General features: G+C 34.7%; 1 protein-coding gene across 1 annotated transcript in view; it reads left to right on the forward strand.

Annotated features, from left to right (window-relative positions):
- Positions 1–22,155, forward strand: part of PTPRQ (protein tyrosine phosphatase receptor type Q) — a gene marked incomplete at its 5' end in the record, with an annotated part of 212,348 nt that overhangs the window by 44,805 nt on the left and 145,388 nt on the right. Inside the window, 3 exons of the mRNA XM_053199634.1 lie at positions 5,725–5,907; positions 6,272–6,373; positions 10,090–10,210. Of these exons, the coding sequence (XP_053055609.1) occupies positions 5,725–5,907; positions 6,272–6,373; positions 10,090–10,210 (406 nt within the window). The remainder of the gene's footprint in view (positions 1–5,724; positions 5,908–6,271; positions 6,374–10,089; positions 10,211–22,155) is intronic.

Here is a 22,155-nt window from a genome sequence, read left to right on the forward strand (position 1 = left end):
TCCAGAGTTGAATATACAATTTGAATAAATTACCATATCTCTGGTATTCAAAGTCAAGGGATGAGATAAAGTCACTTCAGAGGGAGTGTAGATAGAGATGGAAAGAAGACATACACCTACATCCTATAGACTTGTCCTATACACCTATAGAATACACCTATACACCTATGTCCTATACACCTATAGACTTTGGGAAGTCAGAGAGGATTTAGTCAAGGACTAAGCAGAAGTGAGCAGTGGTGAGGTAAGAGGAAAAGCAGAGAAGATTGTGTAAGGCAAGTGAATAAATATTTCCAAGTAGAAGGAATTTATTTTTTAGGTCCACTTCTGCTCAGAGTGAAGAGGAGGGCACACACTTAATTAGTGGTGTGGCAATATGGAGATCACTGATGACTTCATGATAGTGGGTTTCATGGAAAAAATGGGGGAAAATGCCTAACTAAAGTGAGATTAAGACAGAATGATACATTAAAAGTGGAGAAAATGAGTAAAGGCAGATTTTGATACAACGTACAGGCCAAAATGGAGCAATAGTTGAAAGGACAAAGAGAATCAATAGTCTTTTTTTTTTCTTTTGCTGTGATATAATGTGTGTGTTTTCACATATTTACAATATAGGAATAATTCAACACAGAGAGAAAAATCATTAACATGACAGAGGGGGAATAACTTCAGTTCTAAAGTCTCAGACTAGATAGAATAGAATCTACCACAGAAGTGGAGGGCCCCGCAAATATCCATTGACTGATGAATGGATAAAGAAGCGGTATATATATATACAATGGACTATTACTCAGCCATCAAAAAGAATGAAATCTTGCCATTTGCAATGACATGGATGGAGCTACAGAGTATTATGCTAAATGAAATAAGTCAGAGAAAGATAAATGCCATATGATTTTAGTCATATGTGGAATTAAAGAAACAAAACAAATGAACATGGGGCAGGGCAAACCAGGAAACAGACTTAATTATAGAGAACAAACTGAAGGTTACTGCAGGGGAGATGGGAGGGGGATGGTATAAATGGGTGTTGGGTATTAAGGAAGACACTGGGTGTTGTATGTAAGTGATGATGTAAGCTAAATTCTACTCCTGAAACTAATATTACACTGTATGTTAACAAACTGGAATTTAAATAAAGAAGAAATGCAGGGCTGGGACTTTGAAGGGAGTTAAGTAGAGAAGGCAGTTAAAGGGAAATTGGTGGTAGGAAGATAATGTAGTTTTTTTCTGAGTGTTATTATTTTCTCAATGAAGTGAGAAGCAAGTTTATCAGCTTTGAATAAGAAGGGGAGTGATATTGGATGATGGTGGACAGAAAAGATGGTGAAAAACATATGTAACAGAAGGGGAGACTGAACTGACTAAAGGAAAATAGAGGCTGCTGGGCAGTGGAAAAGATTCATTTGAAATTTAAGGTTTAAATGTAAATAAGGCTTGTTAGCTGGAGTTTTGTTTTGTTCAGACATTTTCAGCTGTTCACTGCAGATCTGGAACTAGCAATGAAATTGGTTTAACCTGAATTGGAATTTTGCTGGAAAGCAAGATGGAAAAAGGAGTTGATGGAGATTGCTAGGGACTGGTTTTATTGGCAGGCAATGGATTCTGGCCCAAGTAAGTAGGGAGATGAGACATAAGGAAGATGGTGAACCGTGAAGATTGGATGAGGGTTAAAGAATTTTTGGAGTGTCAATACAAAGAATTTTTGGAGTGCCAATACAATAAACTGTTGCCAAAGAAAGGAATACCGGTAATAACAAGATCTCAGGTATTGCCATAAAAGCTAGTGGTTAAAGTGGGGTGGAGGAAAAATTGGAATTATGGAGATCAAGGAATACAGAGTCCAGAGAATTGGAAAGATCATTTACATTGATGTTGACATCTTTTAAGACTGGTAGAAAGTCAGTCCAGTCATCTAGGTGATAAATTTTTCTTCTTGTTTTTTTTTTTTTTTTAAGATTTCATTTTAATTCTACTTAGTTAACATTAAGTGTTATATTAGTTTCACATATGTACAATATGGTGATTCAACAATTCCATATATCACCCAGTGCTCATCATGACAGGTGCACTCCTTAATCCCCATCACCTATTTAACCCCTCCTCCTCCCCTCCTCCCCTCTTAGGTGATTAAAATTTTAAGATGTTTGAAGAAGTGGCATGGTATCACTAGATGACTGTCTTAAGGAGGGGTAGCACAAGAGTTCTTCAGGAAGAAGGAAGGAGAAATGATCTGGATATGGCAAAGATGGGCAATAAATACAGCTACTCAACTCCCAGGTTCTATGGTTATAGGGGTTGTAGGAGAAAAACAATGACTACCTGTTACCCAAGAGTGGTAAAATATAATGTTCTCAGAAGGTCCAAGATTTCTCTTAGAGCCAGAAGGTTGAGAAAGCATTCAGAGTAGTTTTTGAGAATTTTTCTCAATGTAATGGGTTGGCTTGAGAAGGTAACTAGAAATTTTGAATGTATGCAAAAAGATTATATTGTGTAGAATTATATTGCTACATTAAACTATGTATTAAATTACAATTCTTCCCAAAGTTTTAGAAATATCAATATTCTTCCATCAGTTTTTCCTATTAAGTGTGCCTTAGATGAAATACACTTCATAACAGGTAACAACTGGGGACAAGTGGTTTTGCATCCACATTTTCAAGGCTTTTGAATTTTGTTTTTCTGCTTCATTAAATTTACTAGTAGCAACTTTAATATCTATTATATTTTGAGTGCCAATATATAGGTTCAATTATTTCTTTTGAAATGAATACTCTTTTTTAAAATTTATTTATTTTGAGAGAGAGAGAGAGAGAGAGAGAGAGAATGAGCTGGGGAGGGGCGGAGGGGGGGAACAGAGATCCAAAGTGGGTTTTGTACTGGCAGCAGATAGCCCAGTGCAGGACTCAAACCCACGACCATGAGATCATGGCCTGAGCCTAAGTATGACAGTTAACCAACCAAGCCACCCAAGCGCCCCTGAAAGGAAATATTCTTATAATAGGACTGTATAATGGCAATAATGTTTATGTCGTTAGTTTATATTGTTTAACCCCTCAAAGTAGTCATTACTGTTATTGTTCCCATGCAGGCAATTTTTAAACCATTATCTTTGCAACTGTGGTTTTTCATCTCCAGTAAATATTTTTCTGCCTAAAATGCATTGTTTATAACTTCATTCATTGAGGATTTTCTGGTTTTGATCGTCAGAATATGTTTTTATCTGCTCTTGTTAATTTTTCTGGGGATAGAATTCTCATTTTTCAGTTGAGGTCAATTGTCCGTCTAATTGTCATTCCTATGTAGATGATCTGTTTTGTTTTGTTTTGTTTTTTTCTGGTGCTGTTAAGATCTTCTCTTCTTTGTTATTTGTACTTTTACAATGATGTGTCTAAATATGATTGTTTAAAAATATTTTCCTGCTTGGAGCTTATTGAGATTCCTTGACCTGAACTTTGATATCTTTCAACATTTTTCAGAATTTCAGCCATTACCCTTTGAAATATTTCTTCTTCCTCCTTCTTTCTGTTATCTATCTTAAACTCCTTCAGTATATGCTTCATGTCTCTTATCTGCTCTTTACATTTTCTGTATTTTTTTCCTCTGAGCTCCATTGTTGATAATTTTTCAATACTGTCATTCTTTTCACTAAATTTCTCTCCATCTCTATCTAATATGCTCCTTTATACATTAAAATAATTTTAATTTCAGTTATTTTGTTTTTCTATTGTAGAAGGCCTGTCTGGTTCTCTTTCAAATCTGCTTGGCTATATGCATCATTTATTATTATCTAAAGAATAATTCTTTGCTCATATTTTCAAATCTGTTTGATCTCTTGAAATACATTAGGCATTCATGTATTTATTCTTTGGTAATTTCAATATCTGAAGTCTTTTGAAGTCTGTGTGTGTGTATGTGTGTGTGTGTGTGAGAGAGAGAGAGTGTATGAGAGAGAGTGAGAGAGACCGAGAGAGACAGGTTTTTTGTTTTTGTTTTTATTTTTCTGTTTTCTTTGCTGTATTTATTGGTGCCTGATTTGCTATCAGTCAGCACATTTTCCTTGAAATTTATCTGTGGTAAATTTATGTGGCCTGAGTTGAAGTTGAGTTCCTTCGGAGAGGATTTATGTTTGCTTCTGCTAGTTGCTTTTGAATAATAGCAACTCAGGATTACAGATTCATTTTCATTTAAATTCTGAAGTGAACGTTTTTTCACGCTATCTAGGTAGCATGGATTTGAGCCACATAGACTCATAGGAATAGGCATGCACTTCCAAAACTGCATAATTTTTTTTCTTTTTTGCATCTTTATCCAGAGAGCAGCGAGAAAAAAAATTCTCCTCTGTCCTCTTTTGCATGGTGGGTTTACTTCTCACTCCCCTTTCCCTGTGGGTGAACATACCATATTGCACAAGAACAGCAGCTACCACTCACACTGAATTCTGTGGTACTCTGCAGAAGAATTCAAGGTACCCCCTGGAATTGTCCACTAACATGGTTGAAGTTGCATTCTTTTGGCTTTCCAGCTTATTATGCAGGGATATCCCTTACTCTTCTGTTGGCCCAAGTCTTTCGGTTCTTTATCTGGCACTCCGCATAGCTGTTTTGCAAAAACTCAACCTCACCAGGATTGACCAGTACCCTTCAAGACAAAGCTGGCATTAGTACCAGCTTCCATTTCACAATACTTGTTTTTACTGTGTTTTTGTGTGTGTGTAATTTATTTATTTTTTTTTTTGCTTTTGTTTTTTGGCCACCACAGATTTCTAGTTTTGTTGTCAACTCTTCAATTCCTTTAAAGAAAAGTTTGTTTTAATTTTATGAAGGGTTTTAATTGTTTTAATTATATAGTCATTCAGTGTAGGGTATCTGTTTCAATATTTACCAGAATCAGAATCCCACATGTAGTATTAGTATTTGAACATATGTAGAGAAACTTTTTGTGACCATTGAATTCAATACAATAAGAACATTAGTAGATACATCAAACTAGTATTTTATTTAACGATATCCTATATCCTTAGGAGACTGTTTTCCTGACAGATCATAATGTGCAACATTGTACTTAGGAAGGATTCCTTGCCTTATCATACGTTATATACAAAACTAATTATTAATGTTTTATATATTATTATTATTAATGAAAGGCAGAATTGACTTTTAGGTGTTTTTCAATTTTTTTTCCATCTGTATGATCCTCAGCAATAGCTTAATACCATCTCAAATATTTTAATAAAAATATCATCTATAAGCATTATTTTGTAGAATCATAGTATGAATTTCTTTTGAGATAAAATTTTTTCTATACAGTTTTAAGTGTATAAGTTATGTGTATCTTATTCCATTTAGGATGTTTATTACAATTACACTCTAGTGAATGTTCTTATAAACATATTCTAGTGTACTTGGATCAAAACTTCAGCAAAATGGGGTGCCTGGGTGGCTCAGTCTGTTGAGTGTCTGACTTCAGCTCAGGTCATGATCTCACGGTCTGGGGTTCGAGCCCTGTGTTGGGCTCTGTGCTGACATCTCAGAGCCTGGAGTCTGCTTCAGATTCTGTGTCTCCCTCTCTCTCTGCCCCTCCCCCACTCATGCTCTGTCTCTGTCAAAAAATAAATAAGCATTAAAAAAATTTTTTTAAACTTCAGCAAAATAGATTTTTTTAAGAATATATTTTTAAGATGGAATTATTTTATGCATTTATATTTTTGTTTTTTCCCAGTGCCCGATAGTGCACCAGAAAATGTTACCTACAAAAATATATCTTCTGGAGAGATTGAGCTATCGTTCCTTCCCCCAAGTAGTCCTAATGGAGTCATACAAAAATATACAATTTACATCAGGAGAAGTAGTGGAAATGAAGAAAGAGCTATAAATACAACCTCTTTGACCCAAAGCATTAAAGGTAAAAATAATATTTAATGTTGTACATTTATATTTGTACTGACAATGTGGTTATAAAATATTAGCTTGCTTTTATATTATAAGTGGTAAGTAGGATTCATTTTGTACCGAGTATGACAATACTGGCTTTTTGGTTAAATAAACTAGGAGTTTATTACAGTCACATGAAAGAATACTCAAAGTCAATCCTTTGTGACCTTATCCTATACCATTTTGTCTTTGTAATAGGACTTACTATTTGAAAGAAGTACATTTTCATTTAATTTTTACTTTTGGAAGATTAAGAGTCATTTCATAGTTTCCTTCTTGCCTATTATTAAAGGATATTTTATAAGTCTTAACTTACCTATGTTATTTCTTTTTAGGACTGAAGAAATATACCCAGTACAAGATTGCGGTGTCTGCTAGTACACTCAGGGGTGAAGGAGTTCGGAGCGCACCCATAAGTATACTGACTGAAGAGGATGGTAAATACAGTAGTGGATCCTGATATGTTTTGAATCCATCACATTTCAAAAAAAACATGTGCATAAAATGAAGATATAATGTGAAAATTCTCTTAGATTGGGGTATCAGTTATGTGCATGTCAGCATTGTACAGAAATTTCACTGTCACAGAGTAAAAGAAGCTAGCAAAGTCAGCTTTATGTTCAATAAAATCAGGTATAAAATGTTCTTCTTTGATGCTCAAGTCATCCGTGCTCTGTAAAAAATCAGTAATATTTTTTCATGGCAGTTTTTAAGGCTAAAATTTCAGTTTGAATGGTTTGAATATAAACTAATGTATGTTATGGCTGTGTTTTTCAACTTTAATGTTCATAAGAATAGACATTTACATCAGTTTTGTAGTAGATTCTGTTATGTCAACCTGCAACCTCCCCCCCCTTCTTTTTTTTTTTTACTGTATTAGGACTAGCTTGATAATGAGTTCAGGCCAGTTTTTAGGTTTCTGTATGTAATTTTCCAAGATGCCATTCCTGAATGCTAATAGCCTTATTAAATATTGAATATTTAAATATATCTTTTCCTAAACCTGAATAAAATCAACTTTACTACTGAGACGACTTTACACTGGTACCTCACCAAGTTCTAGGCATATATCATGCTAAGAAAATTACTTTTGAGGAATATATTTGGGATTTGGATTTGCATTTTATGTTTTATACATTATATATATTTGACACTGTTATTTTTATTTTTATTTCTACAAAAGGAAGTCCTATTGCCATGAGAGTTGGGCCTGGGTGTATCATAAGTGTTTGCAGGATATCTTTATTCCCCCCTCTCTTTCAAGTTTTTCCATCTTGAAGTTCAGTTGCATTCTGTGCATGTTTCTAGTCATACACCAGGACAATATGTGCGTTATATATGTCTAGCAGAAGGAAGACTTTTCTTGCATTGTTCTTATTTTATTCAAAGTAATAGTCTTTGGAGCCTTCTTCTCCCAGTTGAGGTCCTTCCCTATTTTTCTCTCTATGAAATTATTTCATCAGTGTCCAAGTGGGCTGCTCTGAATTGTCCCAGGTTCTAAGTCCTCTCATGGGTTGGTCTTCCCTAGTCATTACCTCTACTTATTATGCTTATTTCTCCATCAAAGTTCACCTGTCCAACTTTTAATTTTTGTCATAATTCAGTTCTTTGTGCTGAAATAAAATGAAAATTAACTAATAAAACATCCTTTCCAATGGGACAATTGTTAAAGGCTAGAACAGAGTGGGGGTTAGCTCTTTTTTTCCATCTTAGATAATGCCTAAGAAAGATGTACTAGATAATTTATGCAATGCCCTACTGGACATAGTACCCACTTCCCCACCTCCTAATTTAATGAAATAGTCCTGATGGTAAGAATTCGAGATCTTATATGAAGGAATCTAGACCAGTAGTGAACATATATTCCAAGAAGACAGAGCTTTTTACCACTTAAATCAATTGTTTCAAACTCTACAGTGCATCTGAATTACCTGGACTGTTAAAGTTACCATGGCAAATCACCATAGTGAACTTAGCATCTAAGTGTCTGGTCAAGTCATTGATATAATTACTAATGAATGGGGTGAAGAATTGGACCCCTTTATTGAAAAATTATGACAAATCAAGAATGGATAAAAGACTGAGATGCTTTGTATTTTGGGTATTAGGTGCTCGTTGTCCTCATGAAACTTGCAGCTCAGTGGCAGAGTTCTAAATTCAATAAGTGTATAGACAAATAGTTTTTATAACTTTAATATTTCCCCCAAATTACTCCTCAGGACAATAAGAGGCATGTTAGTTACTGAGGTAGAAGAAGTGTAGATGAGGAAGTTAAGTCTAAGACGTGACCTGAGGGAAGATGAGAGTTAGGAAAGACCATACCAGGAGGAGAAAGAGTCTTATGCATACCCATTTCACCTATTCTCATATGCTTTGTTATGATGAGTTGGACAGATTGCAAAAGATATCATTGCATTTATATATTCTAATTTTCCTCTTCCTTTAAAATAATTTTTTAATTTACTTTATGACTAAAAGTTTGTACCTCTTAATCCCCTGCACCAATTTCATTTTTTTTAGATTGTGTTTTAGAATACAAATGCCAAAATGATTAAAACTTAGCTTGCTATAGTAGATATATAGTATTTTGTTTAGATAGACATGTTAATTATATTTAGTTAGCAATAAAATGTTTCACGTAAAAAGGAAAATACCCAAGGATATACTGAAATTAAAAATAAAACACTTAGAATTATCTGATATTTGACATAATAGTCTTAAAGCATATTATAGAGTAGAAATACTTAGTTACAACAGATTATATTCTATCAGTGCTATTTTTGATTGAAATCCTTTTTTTCCAACAATAAACAAAGGTTAAGTTTTACAAGGATGATAGGGAAAATATCATAGGCTTTTGTTTTGACAAATGAAAGAGTTCTCAGAAGTAATTCATATCTTGGGAACTAGACATCTCCAAGTGATATGCGGATTCTTGTGATAATCAATATTTGAAAGCATTTTTATTGTAGTGCTAGTGAGAATAACAAATAAAAATATGAATACAGCTATATTATTCCTTAGAATTCATCTCATAAACCTTTTCTCTGCTCAGTAATTTTTTGTGTTGGAAAATTGTTGTTACTAAAATAGCAAAAGCATACATACACATTACACATGCATATGTACACATACAACTCTGGTTGAGATTATTCAGAAAATAAAAAAAAGAATAAAATAATTCAGGTGGCATTTTCTTTAAATTGTTGGAAAAAGTGATCTGCACATGTGCTAATCTATAAATTAACATTGTTCAAAGATCTGAACAAATTCTTAAAACTTCTATCAGCTACCTATGAGTTTACTTTCCATATAACTATAACAATGATAAAAATTTTAGTAATGTATACCCTTCTATTGCAAAATTGTATATTAATGCTCTAAGACATTACTGTAGTGTTACACAGGAGCTGAGAAATGCCATTCTATATGTCTTATCTAATGTAAATATAAACTTAGCTAACTAGGTTGTAGTAATTTTTGTAGAGCTTATTTAGTGCAAAATGGCTCAGGTATTTAGATCCTTCTGCTATACTGGTGGAATTAGAAGTAGACCCTAACCTGTCCATATTATTTATGTGCTGTGTTGCTTTTCTTTGTCACCATTCAATTTTGGAGACTCAGTGGACAGATTTTAATACTATTTTACAGTTTAGTGACAAACTGAAATTGAGGAATGTAGTTTTTATTTGTGAGGTCAGTCATTTTAACTGCTCTCCCAGTGTTATGCTTATCACTTTACCACTTCTTGAATGTGTGATTTTTTTTCCACTTCTTTTTATTGTTTGAGGAACACTTTTACTACATATTATATTTATTCACCCCAGTAGTTTTATTTTTACTAGAGGATGATAATTTACCAAGATGTACTTGAACAGTAGGTGAATCACTGTGACATACCCCTTGTTCTTTTTTCTCATGAAATATTTTTTTCCATTGAATCACAGAAACAGATGTTCTAACACCACCATGCAAAATCTCTTTTTATCATCTCATTTTGAAAGTAAACAATTAGTCTCCCATGCTCGTGGGGAAAGGCACTGCACCTGATTCATTGACCAGAATGTTTATAGTGAAAATTTTGTGCATTGCTATTTTAGCCTTCTCTTATATATGTTTAATAAAATGTATTATCCTTACCCTAACTTTTCAGCTCCTGATTCTCCCCCTCAAGGCTTCTCTGTAAAACAGTTGTCTGGTGTCACGGTGAAGTTGTCATGGCAACCACCCCTGGAGCCAAATGGAATTATCCTCTATTACACAGTTTATGTCTGGTAAGAATTTTTTTCTTTTTTGGAAATAGTTCTGAGAACAAGTATTAATCTGTAACATAATAGGAATGTAGTTTTTTTATTTCAGAATGTGATGCTACATTAGGAACCTGATTATTAATAGGCTGGTTAATATGCTTTTTTTAAGAAACAAGTTTTTCCCATATTATGTAGAAGTCCAAGCATAGTCAAATAATATAATTTTTGTACACAAAAAGTATATATTATGCATAATTATATCACACTTCTGCTCTTAAAAGCCACTGACTTATCAACTTATGTGAATACATGCATATAATTTTAAACTCAGTGTTTTACACAAAAACTCTCTATGTCACCGTCTTTTCAGGTTTCTTTGAGCAGATTAATTTCAACTAAAGTTTAACTAAAAGATATTTATTCATAAATCTGTCATTTAAGGTCCATTTTCCCGTGAAATTTAAGTAGTGTATCTATTTTTTTTTTCTGACCACCTTTACACTGATTGCCAATTTATTTGTCAGTTGTGAAAAAGATGAAATCCCATAGCACATCTCATGTCAATTAACAACATGGCTGTACTGCTTCACGAAAACTCAGTAGTGAGAAACCCTCACTTTGATCTCTTGTAAGTCCTCTTAGAAAGATTTGCCAGTTATATATTTCCTAGTGGATTTTAAATATTTCAACTCAGAAAATACAATTTACACAATCCTTTATAGAACATGGGCATGTCTTAACATTTATGTTCCTGACTCGAAAGTCTAGCACTGAGAGGTTCTGATATTTGAGGAAGGCTACTCTTCTCTTTCTTAAATTAAGATTTGTCTTTCCCTAATCGCTCTTTACACCCTTTGCATATTGCTCATTGGGGCTATACTTCCTGGGTTTTTGTTTTGTTTTTTTTTTTCATTACCTGATTCCTAGTCCTTTTGCCTAGTGGTGGCAAAATTGAGAGTGACTTGAGAAATGTCAGTGAGAAAGAAGCAATGAAAAGAAGGTAAGCATTTTCCTCTGTGGCCCAGTTCATTTGTTTATCCATTTTTCATTACTTCATTCAACAAAATTGATAAACTGCCTGTATACCAGTGAACAAGACACACATAAGACTCCTGCTTTCAAGGAGCTTACATTCTGAAGGGATAGCTGGGCTATATCCCATAAAGAAGCAGATGAGGGAAAGTTGGGGGGAAAGAGGGCTACTTTTGATGGGATGCTTGGGGAAATCCTTTCTGAAAGAGTGATATGGAGTTACAATCCTGATGACAAGAAAGAGCTTTTTGTCATGTAAAGATCTGCAAGCTAGAATTTTCCAAGAAGAAAGAGCATCAGCTGCATAGACTCTGTGAAGGAACATAATTTGTCATTTTGAAGACCAGAGAGGTCAGTGTTGCTGAGGGGTAGATACACTAATACTGAGGAGTAAGGCAGACAAAGATCACAAGCCACAATAAGGGTCTGATTTTTCATTTTAACTGTAATTAGAGTTACTGAAGAAATTTAAGCACTTTGGATACTTAAAGGAGAAAGAATTTTAGACAGAGGTGGTTAGCAAGGATACTATAGGAGACTGTTCTGGTAGTCTGGGCAATAGATGATACTGCCCATGGAGGAGAGAAGTGGGTAGTTTTCTTCTACATTTAGAAGGGAGGGTTGACAGACAGAACTTGGTGATACATTGGCTGTGGGGATAAAAACGAGAGAGAGAGAGATGAATCAATGATGACTTTTAGATTTTTGAATCAAGGATGATGACTGAGATTTTTGACACCATTTTACCGAGTTAGATAAAAATGAAAGTGAAACAAACTAATAAAAGTGAGAATCAAGATGTTACTGGCTGGGGTTTCTGACCCACATTGTAGGGACAATCTCGTTCTTCTCTACAGTGATTGTGCTGTGTAAGTTCAGCTCCCCAGTGGTGCTATTTCTCTGCTCTTTCGAGGGTATCCCCTTTCTGTCTCACTTCCTAAGATGGATTCTAGGTGCGAAAGGGAAGCCTACTGAAAGTGGGGTCAGGGAATCTCAAGTCTGTGATATTCTATGATTCATCTCACCTGGCTGTGTAGGAATCATGCTGCTGCCCACCTGCAGTCATAGCTTCTAGTTTCAAGGTTCTTATTTTCTGTTTTATCCTTGACCCAAACTCAGGATTCTTCTAGTGTCCTAGCTCTTTTAGCATGTCTGTCTCAACTTTTAGGGAGCTAGATGCTCTTACCAATCTTCAGGGGGCAGGATTGCAAAAGTGACCACTACACCCTTCCCTAGCATTGGATGATCTGCTAGAGGAGCTCTTAGATCTTGCTGATGGTGGCATGCTGAAGACAAAGAGTTCCTAAGAGGCTTGTCATGTTTCTCTTCATCCTGAGAAGGAGCAAGCCCTGCTTACTGTCATTCAAAGAGAGTTATTCATAGAGACATTAAGCCAGAGAACCTGCTCCTACAATCAGCTGTATTGTTTAAGACTGCAGAATTAAGGTGGTCAGTACATGCCACATTCTCCAAGGGAACCACACTGTGTAGTATCCTTGACTACCTGCTTCTGAAATGTTGGAAGGAAGAATGTGCAATGATAAGGTGGATCTCCGGAGCGTTGGAGTTCTTTGCTATGAATTTTTAGTTGGGATGCCTCCTTTTGAGGCAAGCACATACCAAGAGGTCTACAATAGAATATTGCAGGTTGAATTCAAATCCCCTGACTTTGTACTAGAGAGAGCCAGGGACCTCATTTTAAGACAGTTGAAGTATATTCCTAGCCATAGGCTGACTCTAAAAATACTGCACACTCCCTGGTTCACAGCAAATTCACCAAAACCAGCAAATAGCCAAAAAAGGAAAGAATCAACTAGCAAGCAGTCTTAAGATTCTTGTAGGGAAAGAAATCCTTGAACCAGGGCTGCTGTATAATCTGTCAGGAACAGGTTACTGACATGTATTTTACTGTTGATTGCTTGCCTACAATCTAAAATGCTACTGAAATACATACATACATATATATGTGTGTGTGTGTGTGTGTGTGTGTGTGTGTGTGTGTCTGTGTATGTATATATATACATATATATACATACATATATATATACATACATACACACACAGATACACACACACACATACACATACATATATACACACTGGGAAGGCAGTATCTTAGCCTCTCCATTCACAAAGTTCTACTTCAAAAAATAAGACACTCTGAAATCAAAGTAGCCATGAGAATCATGATAACCTCACTGGTTTCATAATCCAGAGGCAAGGTTTAACTGCAACTGCCCACAGCCTATTTTGAGGAAGGTGTCCTTGTGAAAAATGAACTTGGAGTCCAATTGTGGGAAAGTGGCCACTTTGCCCTGCCTTGGTCAGTTAAAGGGCCGTTGGGTGACCTTCCAAGTGCCTGAGTGTGTATGTAACTTATTGGGCGGCCAAGCCTGATAAAGCTGTTGGAATGAATATGTGAATCTTTTTAAGTGCTAGAATAAAGATTTTTTTTTGAAGATGTGTAAATTTAGTAAAACTTCAAAGATATTTAATAATTTGAAATCAGAGGAATAAATTCTTAATATATTAACTCTAGAAACCTAGAAGTTTCAGAAATTAGATTTCAAAGGATATAGGAACAACTCCTTATAGAAGCTTTTAATGTTACATTTTTTTTGTTGTTAAACTGGGACTTGGAATGCTTTTAGAGACATGGGTTTGGATCCTGGCCCTGCCACTCAATTATCTGCGTGATTCTCTTAAAATACTGTATAAATGGTGGTATCATTATTAGCAAAGTTCCTATTTCAGGGGTTCACATTTTTCTCTTCTCAGTTTCCATTATTTTGGCTTTCTAGTAATTACCAAACTCTTTTGAGAGCAACATCTTTATTTAGGGGCACCTTGGTGGCTTAGTCGGTTAAATGTTTGACTATTTCGGGTCTGGTCATGATCTCACAGTTTGTGAGTTTGAGCCCCATATCAAGCTCTGTGCTGACAGTGTGGAGCCTGCTTGGGATTCTCTTTCTCTCCCTCTTTCTATGCCCTTCCCTCCACTCATGCTCACTCTCCGCCCCCCCCCCCCCACCAATAAATAAATAAACACTAAAAAAAAAAAATAAAAACATCTTTGGATGTTTGGTATTTTCAGCATATCTACAAAATACAGACTGCCAATTTTATTTTATTATACTGAGTGACTTCTCTCTTTTTTGTGAATATTCTTTACAAAATAGCTCTACAAGGTGAAGGTTAATGTGCAGGCATTTTATAACCACTACTGTGTGAGTAACATTTGATTTGTAGATGCTGTGCTCAGAAATCTGCTTTAAAATGACATTTCCTTTTAAAGTCTGTTTTATGAAATAACTTTTATCATTTATCCAGATGGTAAAGTAGCATTTTTTTCCCTCAGTTACATTGATAAATTATGCTTATTTGTATTTAAGTGATAAACAATCTTTGCATTGCTAGAGCAACCACCATTAAATAAATGAATTCCTGTTAGAGCAGTTATCTTATTCTTTTAATACACTTTGGACTGAGGTATAATATTGTAGCAAACTGATACAAAGTTTATTTATTTACTTTACATAGACCTTCCTTCCCTTGCAATAGGGTTACATCCTTATAAATTCATCGTAAATTAAAATTATCATGAAGTCAAAAATGCACTTAGTACACGTAACCTGCAGAACATCACAGCTCAGCCCAGCCCACCTTAAATGTGTTTAGAACACTTACGTTGGCCTACAGTTGGGCATAATCATCTAACACAGGCCTACTTTCTAGTAAATGTTGAATATATCATGTAATTTCTTGAATACTTAACGGAAAAAGAATGGTGGTGTGGGTGCAGAATGGTTTTAAGTGCCTTGGTTGTGGATCCTTGTATTCATGGAGCTGACGAGGAACTGTGGCTTGCTGTCTCTGCCCAGCAGCATGAAAGAGGATCATACTGCCTATGGCTAGCCTGAGAAAAGGTCAAGATTTAAAATTTCAAGTACACTTTCTGCTGAATGTGTATTGCTCTAAACTATCACAAAATGGAAAACATCCTAAATGGAAATGTTATAAGTTGGGAACCATCTGTAGTTGAGTTCAGCCTGGATTTGTTTAGTAATTTTTCTTCCATATAGTTAGTAAAATTTAACAATAGTTTTCTTTTTTTGTTTATAAAGCTTCTAAGTGAATGCCTTATCAGATATAGCTAAAAGACTGGAGTGAAAGTAATGCTGTAAATTCTAGCTTATACACAAATCTTGGCTTTTAAATGTTTTTCATTTTCTTAGTAGTAATTCTGAGTCAGTCAGCCTGACAAATGTTTATTAAACTCTGTGGGGAGATAAAAATACATATATAATTTTAAAATGATTGTAGACTAATTGGAGATAAAATATGTGTATGAAATAATTCTAAAAATACTTTCTAAATAATATATTAGGAGGTCACAACAATTCTAATGCAGCGTTTTGTTACATGTCATTGGTCGAATAATTTCCACCATATCATAAAACCTTACCTTTGGAAATAGACTTCTATATGCTAAAAGTTTGCTAAGTTCTGTTTTTTCCTGTTTTCTAAAATATTTTTACCCTACTTAAATGATCTGCTTGAGAATACAAGAGAGATCAATAATCAGAATGGGAAGGTTGTAAAGATAGGTTGATAAACAAGGAGATCATCTCAGTGGAAACAGTACAGTAGTCTCCCCTTACCTGTGGTTTTGCTTTCTGCAATGTCACTTATCCACAGTCAACTGTGGCCTGGAAGTAGATGATCTTTCTGACAGATCATGAGGTCAGTAATAGCCTAATGGTACAACACAATGCCTACATCATTCACTTCACTTCATCCCATCCCGTAGGCGTTTTATCATCTCACATCATCACAAAAATAAGGGTGAGTACAGTACAATTAGATATTTTAAGAGAGAAGCCACATTCACATAACTTTATTATACTATAAAGTTAATAAATTAATGAATTTTGAATAGAATTCTGCCAGCATTTCAAAATTAATAGATACCTAATGAAACTTCAGATTCCTTTGTTTCTTATAGATATCAGGATAGTTTGCCATATTGCCCATGATGAAAATCAGCTGGAGTGGAATAGAAGGTGTCTTTAGATGGAGTGTTTGCTTGGCAATTTACTACAGTTCCCACCACACCCTATTTCAAATCCAATCTTCTTAGTCATTGATTTTGCTTGTGTGGATCTTGAGTTCTTACACCCTCAGTTTAGGGGTCTTTTAATCACTCTTGTGATATGTACACATCTGGGAGAAATTGTGATTTGCTTGCATTAGAGATTTGGGGAACAAAACATCTTGGAGTGCTAGACAAAAGGGCTCAAAAGGGATAATGTAGAAAAGTTAGCATTTTGGGACAAATGTTTTTGGTTTTTTACTTATTTATTTTTCATAACAATACCATAAGGGGAATATTATCCCCATTTTGTAGGTACAGAAACTGACTTTTGAGGTAAAGGGTTACTTAAATTTACAGAGCTAGAAGATGACAATCAGAATTCATACGTAGGTCTGTCTTATTCCCAAATCATGCTTTTCTCAAATCACTAGGAATAAGTGTTATAATTGGCATTTGTTCTAAATACTCAGCTGTGTACTTACAGGATTAGGGAAATCATAGTTTGGTAAAAATACTTGTGATAAACACTTATGGGGTTATAAAAAATTAAGCTTAGTGCATTAACTCATATGGGTAATTTCTACCAAAAAAATCACTATCTTCTTAATGGTGTGCATTAGTTGATGAACTATATTCATTGTGATAAAATAAGTATATTGTTTCATGTGTAAACCATTTGAATTACTGATCTCTGCAGTTTAAGTAGTATATGGACAAAGTAGAGCTTGTTCAAGAAGTGATGCAGATGGTGGAAATACTCAGGATCAAGGCATGTGAGAAATTGCTGGAAGAATGGGACAAGGTATTAGTTAAGACTCTTAGTTTCAAGTGACTAAACTCAACCTAAATTAGCTTAGGCAAAAATGAAAATTTATTGACACATAGCTGAAAAGTCCAGGGTGTAACTGGATGTAGGAGCTCAAATAATTTCACTAGATATGGTTAATGGTAAGAAGCTTGAATGGACAACAGCAAGATCACCCTGTATCTTGAATATGTCTATTTATGGAGAGAATATGTATGTCAATATTGAAAGGGATTTTAAAGTTATATTTTAACCACGTACCCAAAGATCATACTGCTGGAGAAAATACTCCAAGGACTTTCCACGCCTCTTAGAATAAAATCCAAATTTCTTATTATGGCCTGAGGAATTGCATCCACTCTCAAGGAATGAGATCTTTCTCCTTCAGCTCAAGCACAATCCCTCCTCCTGTCTTCTGGACCTTAATTCCTTGTGTCTTCTCCAAGATCGTGGTTTATAAATAGTTCTGCAGCTTCAACCTCATTCTCTTTAATAGCTTTTTCCCTTTATCTTATAAATGTGTCTTTTCTGCTAAAGGCAAACAAGACAAAATCAAAGCAAATCAATCAGCCAACCAAATGACAATGAGAACAACAGCAACAACAAATAAATACCCTACTTTGACTCTGACTTTCTCTGAAACTCTGCAAAAGCTTTAGCATCATAGAATATGATGCTTTGCTAGCTTGGGGTTATTTAACACATAATTTCTAATCTGTTGGTCCTACTCAGCTATGCAGAAGTACTGTTCTAGAGTAAGGTGCAAACACAGAAGAGTGGTTTCCTTATAGTGAGAAAATTAGTGAAAATCATTTGTTCATATGAGGAAGAGAATATTTGAGAGAGTAAAGTAAGTGGATGTTGAAATTATTTTTGTAAGTGTTATTTAATGAGTGAAATGATTAATCTAGAATATTTAGATGATGGCAGATTATAACTTTGAATATAAATACATAGGAATGAACAAGGATGTGTCATCAGGTTAGATTACCCACATAGAACAAAATATCAAATGATGAAGATTAGAATTAAGACCCTGACCTTTCAGAGGGTCTCAAATCTTGTGTAGAAAACCTTTTATGTTCACACTTAGGGAAACGGGGGAATTGGTTTCAGTCTTCCCAGGTGGTTTGGTATTCAAGATTCCTTCAAGATTCCTTCTTAGCAGTTACTGCTTAGTGTGATCTTGTTGTGATAAGAGATGAGTAAAGAAAGTGCTAAACGAGACCAGAGAAACTGCTTTTATACTCTAGAATTTCCTTCATGCCCTGGATGTCACAATGTGGTCTGTCTTTTGATAAAAAAAAAATCATAAATTACTTAGGAAATAACTTCATTTTAAAGACCCTATTAATCCCATCCCAAGACATTTTCTTGTTGTTACCAGTGAGTGTACACAGAAAAACTGTATCCTACATTTATTCAGAGTTGTTTCAAGGTCATTCAAATAATTTCAATTTCTCAAATTCAAGAAAGCTTTTAAAATGTTCTAAGAAGTTTCTTTTTTCAAATTTTATTTTATTTCTAGTGTAGATAGCATACAGTGTTTTTAGTTTCAGTTGCACAACATAGTGATTCAACAATTCTATACATGATTCAGTGCTCATCATGAGAAGTGTACTCTTAATCCCCTTCACTTTTTTTTTTTTTTAACCTATATCTCCACTTGCCTTCCCTCTGGTGACCATCAATTTATTGTCTATAGTTATGAGTCTGGGTTTTCTGGTTTTGGTTTTGGGTTTTTTTGGGGGGGGTTATCATTTTTTTCAAGCTTTAAAAAAATTCTAGCTAGAAAAATGTTCTAATAAATTTCTAGTATTAAATCAGTAAAATGAATGCACTGAGAACTCCCCTCAAGTTTTTTCCTCAGTTTGAAAATTGACCCTGGCTAGGAGGTTTGCCTGATGTTGAAAGTTATCTATTTTAGAATATAAGTATTGTTGACATTTATATTCCTTCCATTTATACACAGTTTATAATTTTGAATATGTAAGATTTAGACCTATGTTGTCAGGGAGGCTTCCTTTCTTTTCCCCCCACCTCACTCAACTCCCTATTCTTCTCTCAAACCTTACAAACTAGCTTTCTGGTCAACAATTTCCTGCACCTTTGGGAGATATGTTGTATTCTCCTTTTCTAGATGTTACCAATAATCAAATTTTACTGGCTTAATTTTTTTGTTCATCTCTTTTTCTTTGCTGTTAGCCACTGGTGGGGCAGGGTGGAGATGGTGTTGTCATTGTCATTAAAGGGATCCCATTTTTATTAATGAAAGGTTTTATAATTATTTACTATTTTGTCTGTTTTGAGGATAGGGGCTGAATCTTACTCATATTTGTGTCTAACATAGTTCCTGTATAAAGTAGATACTCAATAAATTTTGTTGGATATTGATGGCATACATATCATCTCTAAATTGAGAGGGGCTAGGAAGGTATCTGTGCTTCTTTGCTTGGAGCACTATCTAAAAGGACAATGCCTTTCTAGGGGCACCTGGGTGGCTCAGTTGGTTGAGCGTCCAACTTTGGCTCAGGTCATAATCTTGCAGTTCGTGAGTTTGAGCCCAGCATCAGGGTCTGTGCTGACACCTCAGAGCCTGAAGCCTGCTTCGGATTCTGTGTCCCCCCCCACCTTAGCCCCTCCTCTGCTCACACTCTTTCTCTCTCAAAACTAAATAAATATTAAAAACTTTTTTAAAAAGAATAGTGCCTTTCTACTCTAATATATATTCTCCATTTAAGACACTACAATAAAATATAGAAAAGAAAGTGCATACGTTATGCAAAAAAGGGCCACAAATGACCAATATACATATAAAAGATATTCTGTCTCACAAATGGTTAGGGATTTGCAGATTAAAAATATTTTTTGAGTCAAGTTTGCAGTAATTAAGATTAATATCCAGACTAGTAATGAGAGTTTGCCAAAGGTGTGCTCTCACACATTGTTGTAGTTCTAAATTATAATAATTTATAATTTGGAACAGAAACAACTTTTAGAACAGTAATCATTAAAATTAAAAAAAAAATCAACCCATTTGATGTAATAATTACACCACTGGGAATTTAACCTACAGAAATCCAAGGACCATTATGAAAAGATATTTATATAAGAATGATTGCTGTGTCACAGTTAGTAACTAAAAGAGGGGTGGGAAGCAACCTAAGTGTTAATTTTACAGCAGAATGGCTGAATAACTATGATACATCCAAATTAGGCAATTACAAAAAAATAATGATGTAGATCATTGTCATCACATAAGTAAAGCAAAACAAGGTCAAGATATAGAAGAACATACACTTTTATAAATGGAAATAAAACACTCTAATGCAACATATAATATCCCTATTACAGTATTTCAAAGTAATACGGACAAAACAGATCTTTAAACTATACCAGTTAAAACCAAAAGATTATAGCAGTGTCAAACGTAGGCCTTCTCATGCATGGAGGAAGTGACTCATCAGAGCTGCAGGGTTGCTCACAGAGATGGCTGTTCTCTGTTCTCTGCAGATTTATGAGTCTTTCCTTCAATCTGGCAACTGCATAAGAGCAAGGAAGAGGGAGTCAGATCCTTAGAGACAGCAACACCTCTCTCTCTTTCCCCTTCCTAGTTCTCAGTTATGTAGCAAACTATCTCTTATCTAAGTTATGTTATGAACTTGGATCAGAAATGAAATTTCAGTTGACGTTTATTTATGCTCAGATTTTTTTTTTTACCTTAGTCATTAAAATAGAGACAATCCTAGACTACAAAAGAAGAACAAGCCCCAAATAGACAAGAACATTATCAGTATCTGAAAATTTTATTAGTACTATTTTGTCTTGAGGTAAACCAGGGTAGGTGTAGAAACTATATCTGTACATGCAGAGGTGGATTATTGACTTTGTTATTCAGACAGTTTACAAAGACTATCTTCTTACTGAAATACCTGGGTATGTGAGACAAAATTTGCTTTTGATCTGCCTTTTCCAGGTAATTGCCTTGATTCTAAATTATCTATGGAATGTAATCAGGGTTTTTCTTATTGTAGGCAGACACTTATCTGCAGTCAGGGCAAGAAGGTAGTGATGCAAGACAGCAGATAGCATTGAAAAATATGCTTGAAAAGGAATTTTAAAAATAGATATGGTGCAATTAGATCACTTTAGCTAATTTCACAGTTTTAGAGATCTGAATTGGATTAACCATATTGCAGTGTTCTAATGACCTGTGACCAATGACAGGGGTAAGGAATTGGGTAAAGTTTCTATGACAAAGCGTCTTTCTCTGAGACTAACAGACACAGCCTTAAGTTCTAAAAGCCCCCTCCTGGGTCTCAGTGAAGTCTCTACTGCTTCTGAGAGAAGCTATCTGAAGAAACTGTTTCAAATTGCTGAATAGCCTTGCTAATCCTGCTGGTCTACAATCACAGATTCTGAATTCATATTTTTCTCACTATGGTAAGCTTTCTGACTACTTTTCAGATAACCATACCTATATTTGGAGTGAATTGACACTTTTGTAATCATTAAACCATGGCTGAAATGTATGTGTCTTTGTGGATACCCTTAGTTCACTTATAATCTATTATTCCTCTTAATAATTCAAGAATTCCAATATTTCAATGGCAAAGAAAGAGCATCTTATATTCAGAGGAAATACCCATTTACTTCTTGGGTGCCATGTGATACTAAAGAAGGAAAAAATAGGATTGCATGAGATTGATACACTTTTGCTGTAATGTTGATCATATTCCCTTAAATTCTTTCACAATTAACTTTATTGGTCTTAAAATCTAATTTTTTTAAATGCAGCTTTCAGTACCACTATGTACATATTCATTCTTTAATTTAGATTCTAACCTATACTTAATTCAAAACTATAGAAACTATACGAGCATGACTGTAATAAAATAATTGCAGTATCATATTACTTAGCAACATTTTGTCATTTAGCCTTTTTTCCCTCCTTGAGATTTTAGTATTTACTTGAAGAATTTTTTTTTAAATTTTTTTTTAATGTTTACTTATTTTTGCGAGAGACAGAGACAGAAT

This window comes from Acinonyx jubatus, chromosome B4 (assembly GCF_027475565.1).
Source record: "Acinonyx jubatus isolate Ajub_Pintada_27869175 chromosome B4, VMU_Ajub_asm_v1.0, whole genome shotgun sequence".
NCBI lineage: Eukaryota > Metazoa > Chordata > Mammalia > Carnivora > Felidae > Acinonyx > Acinonyx jubatus.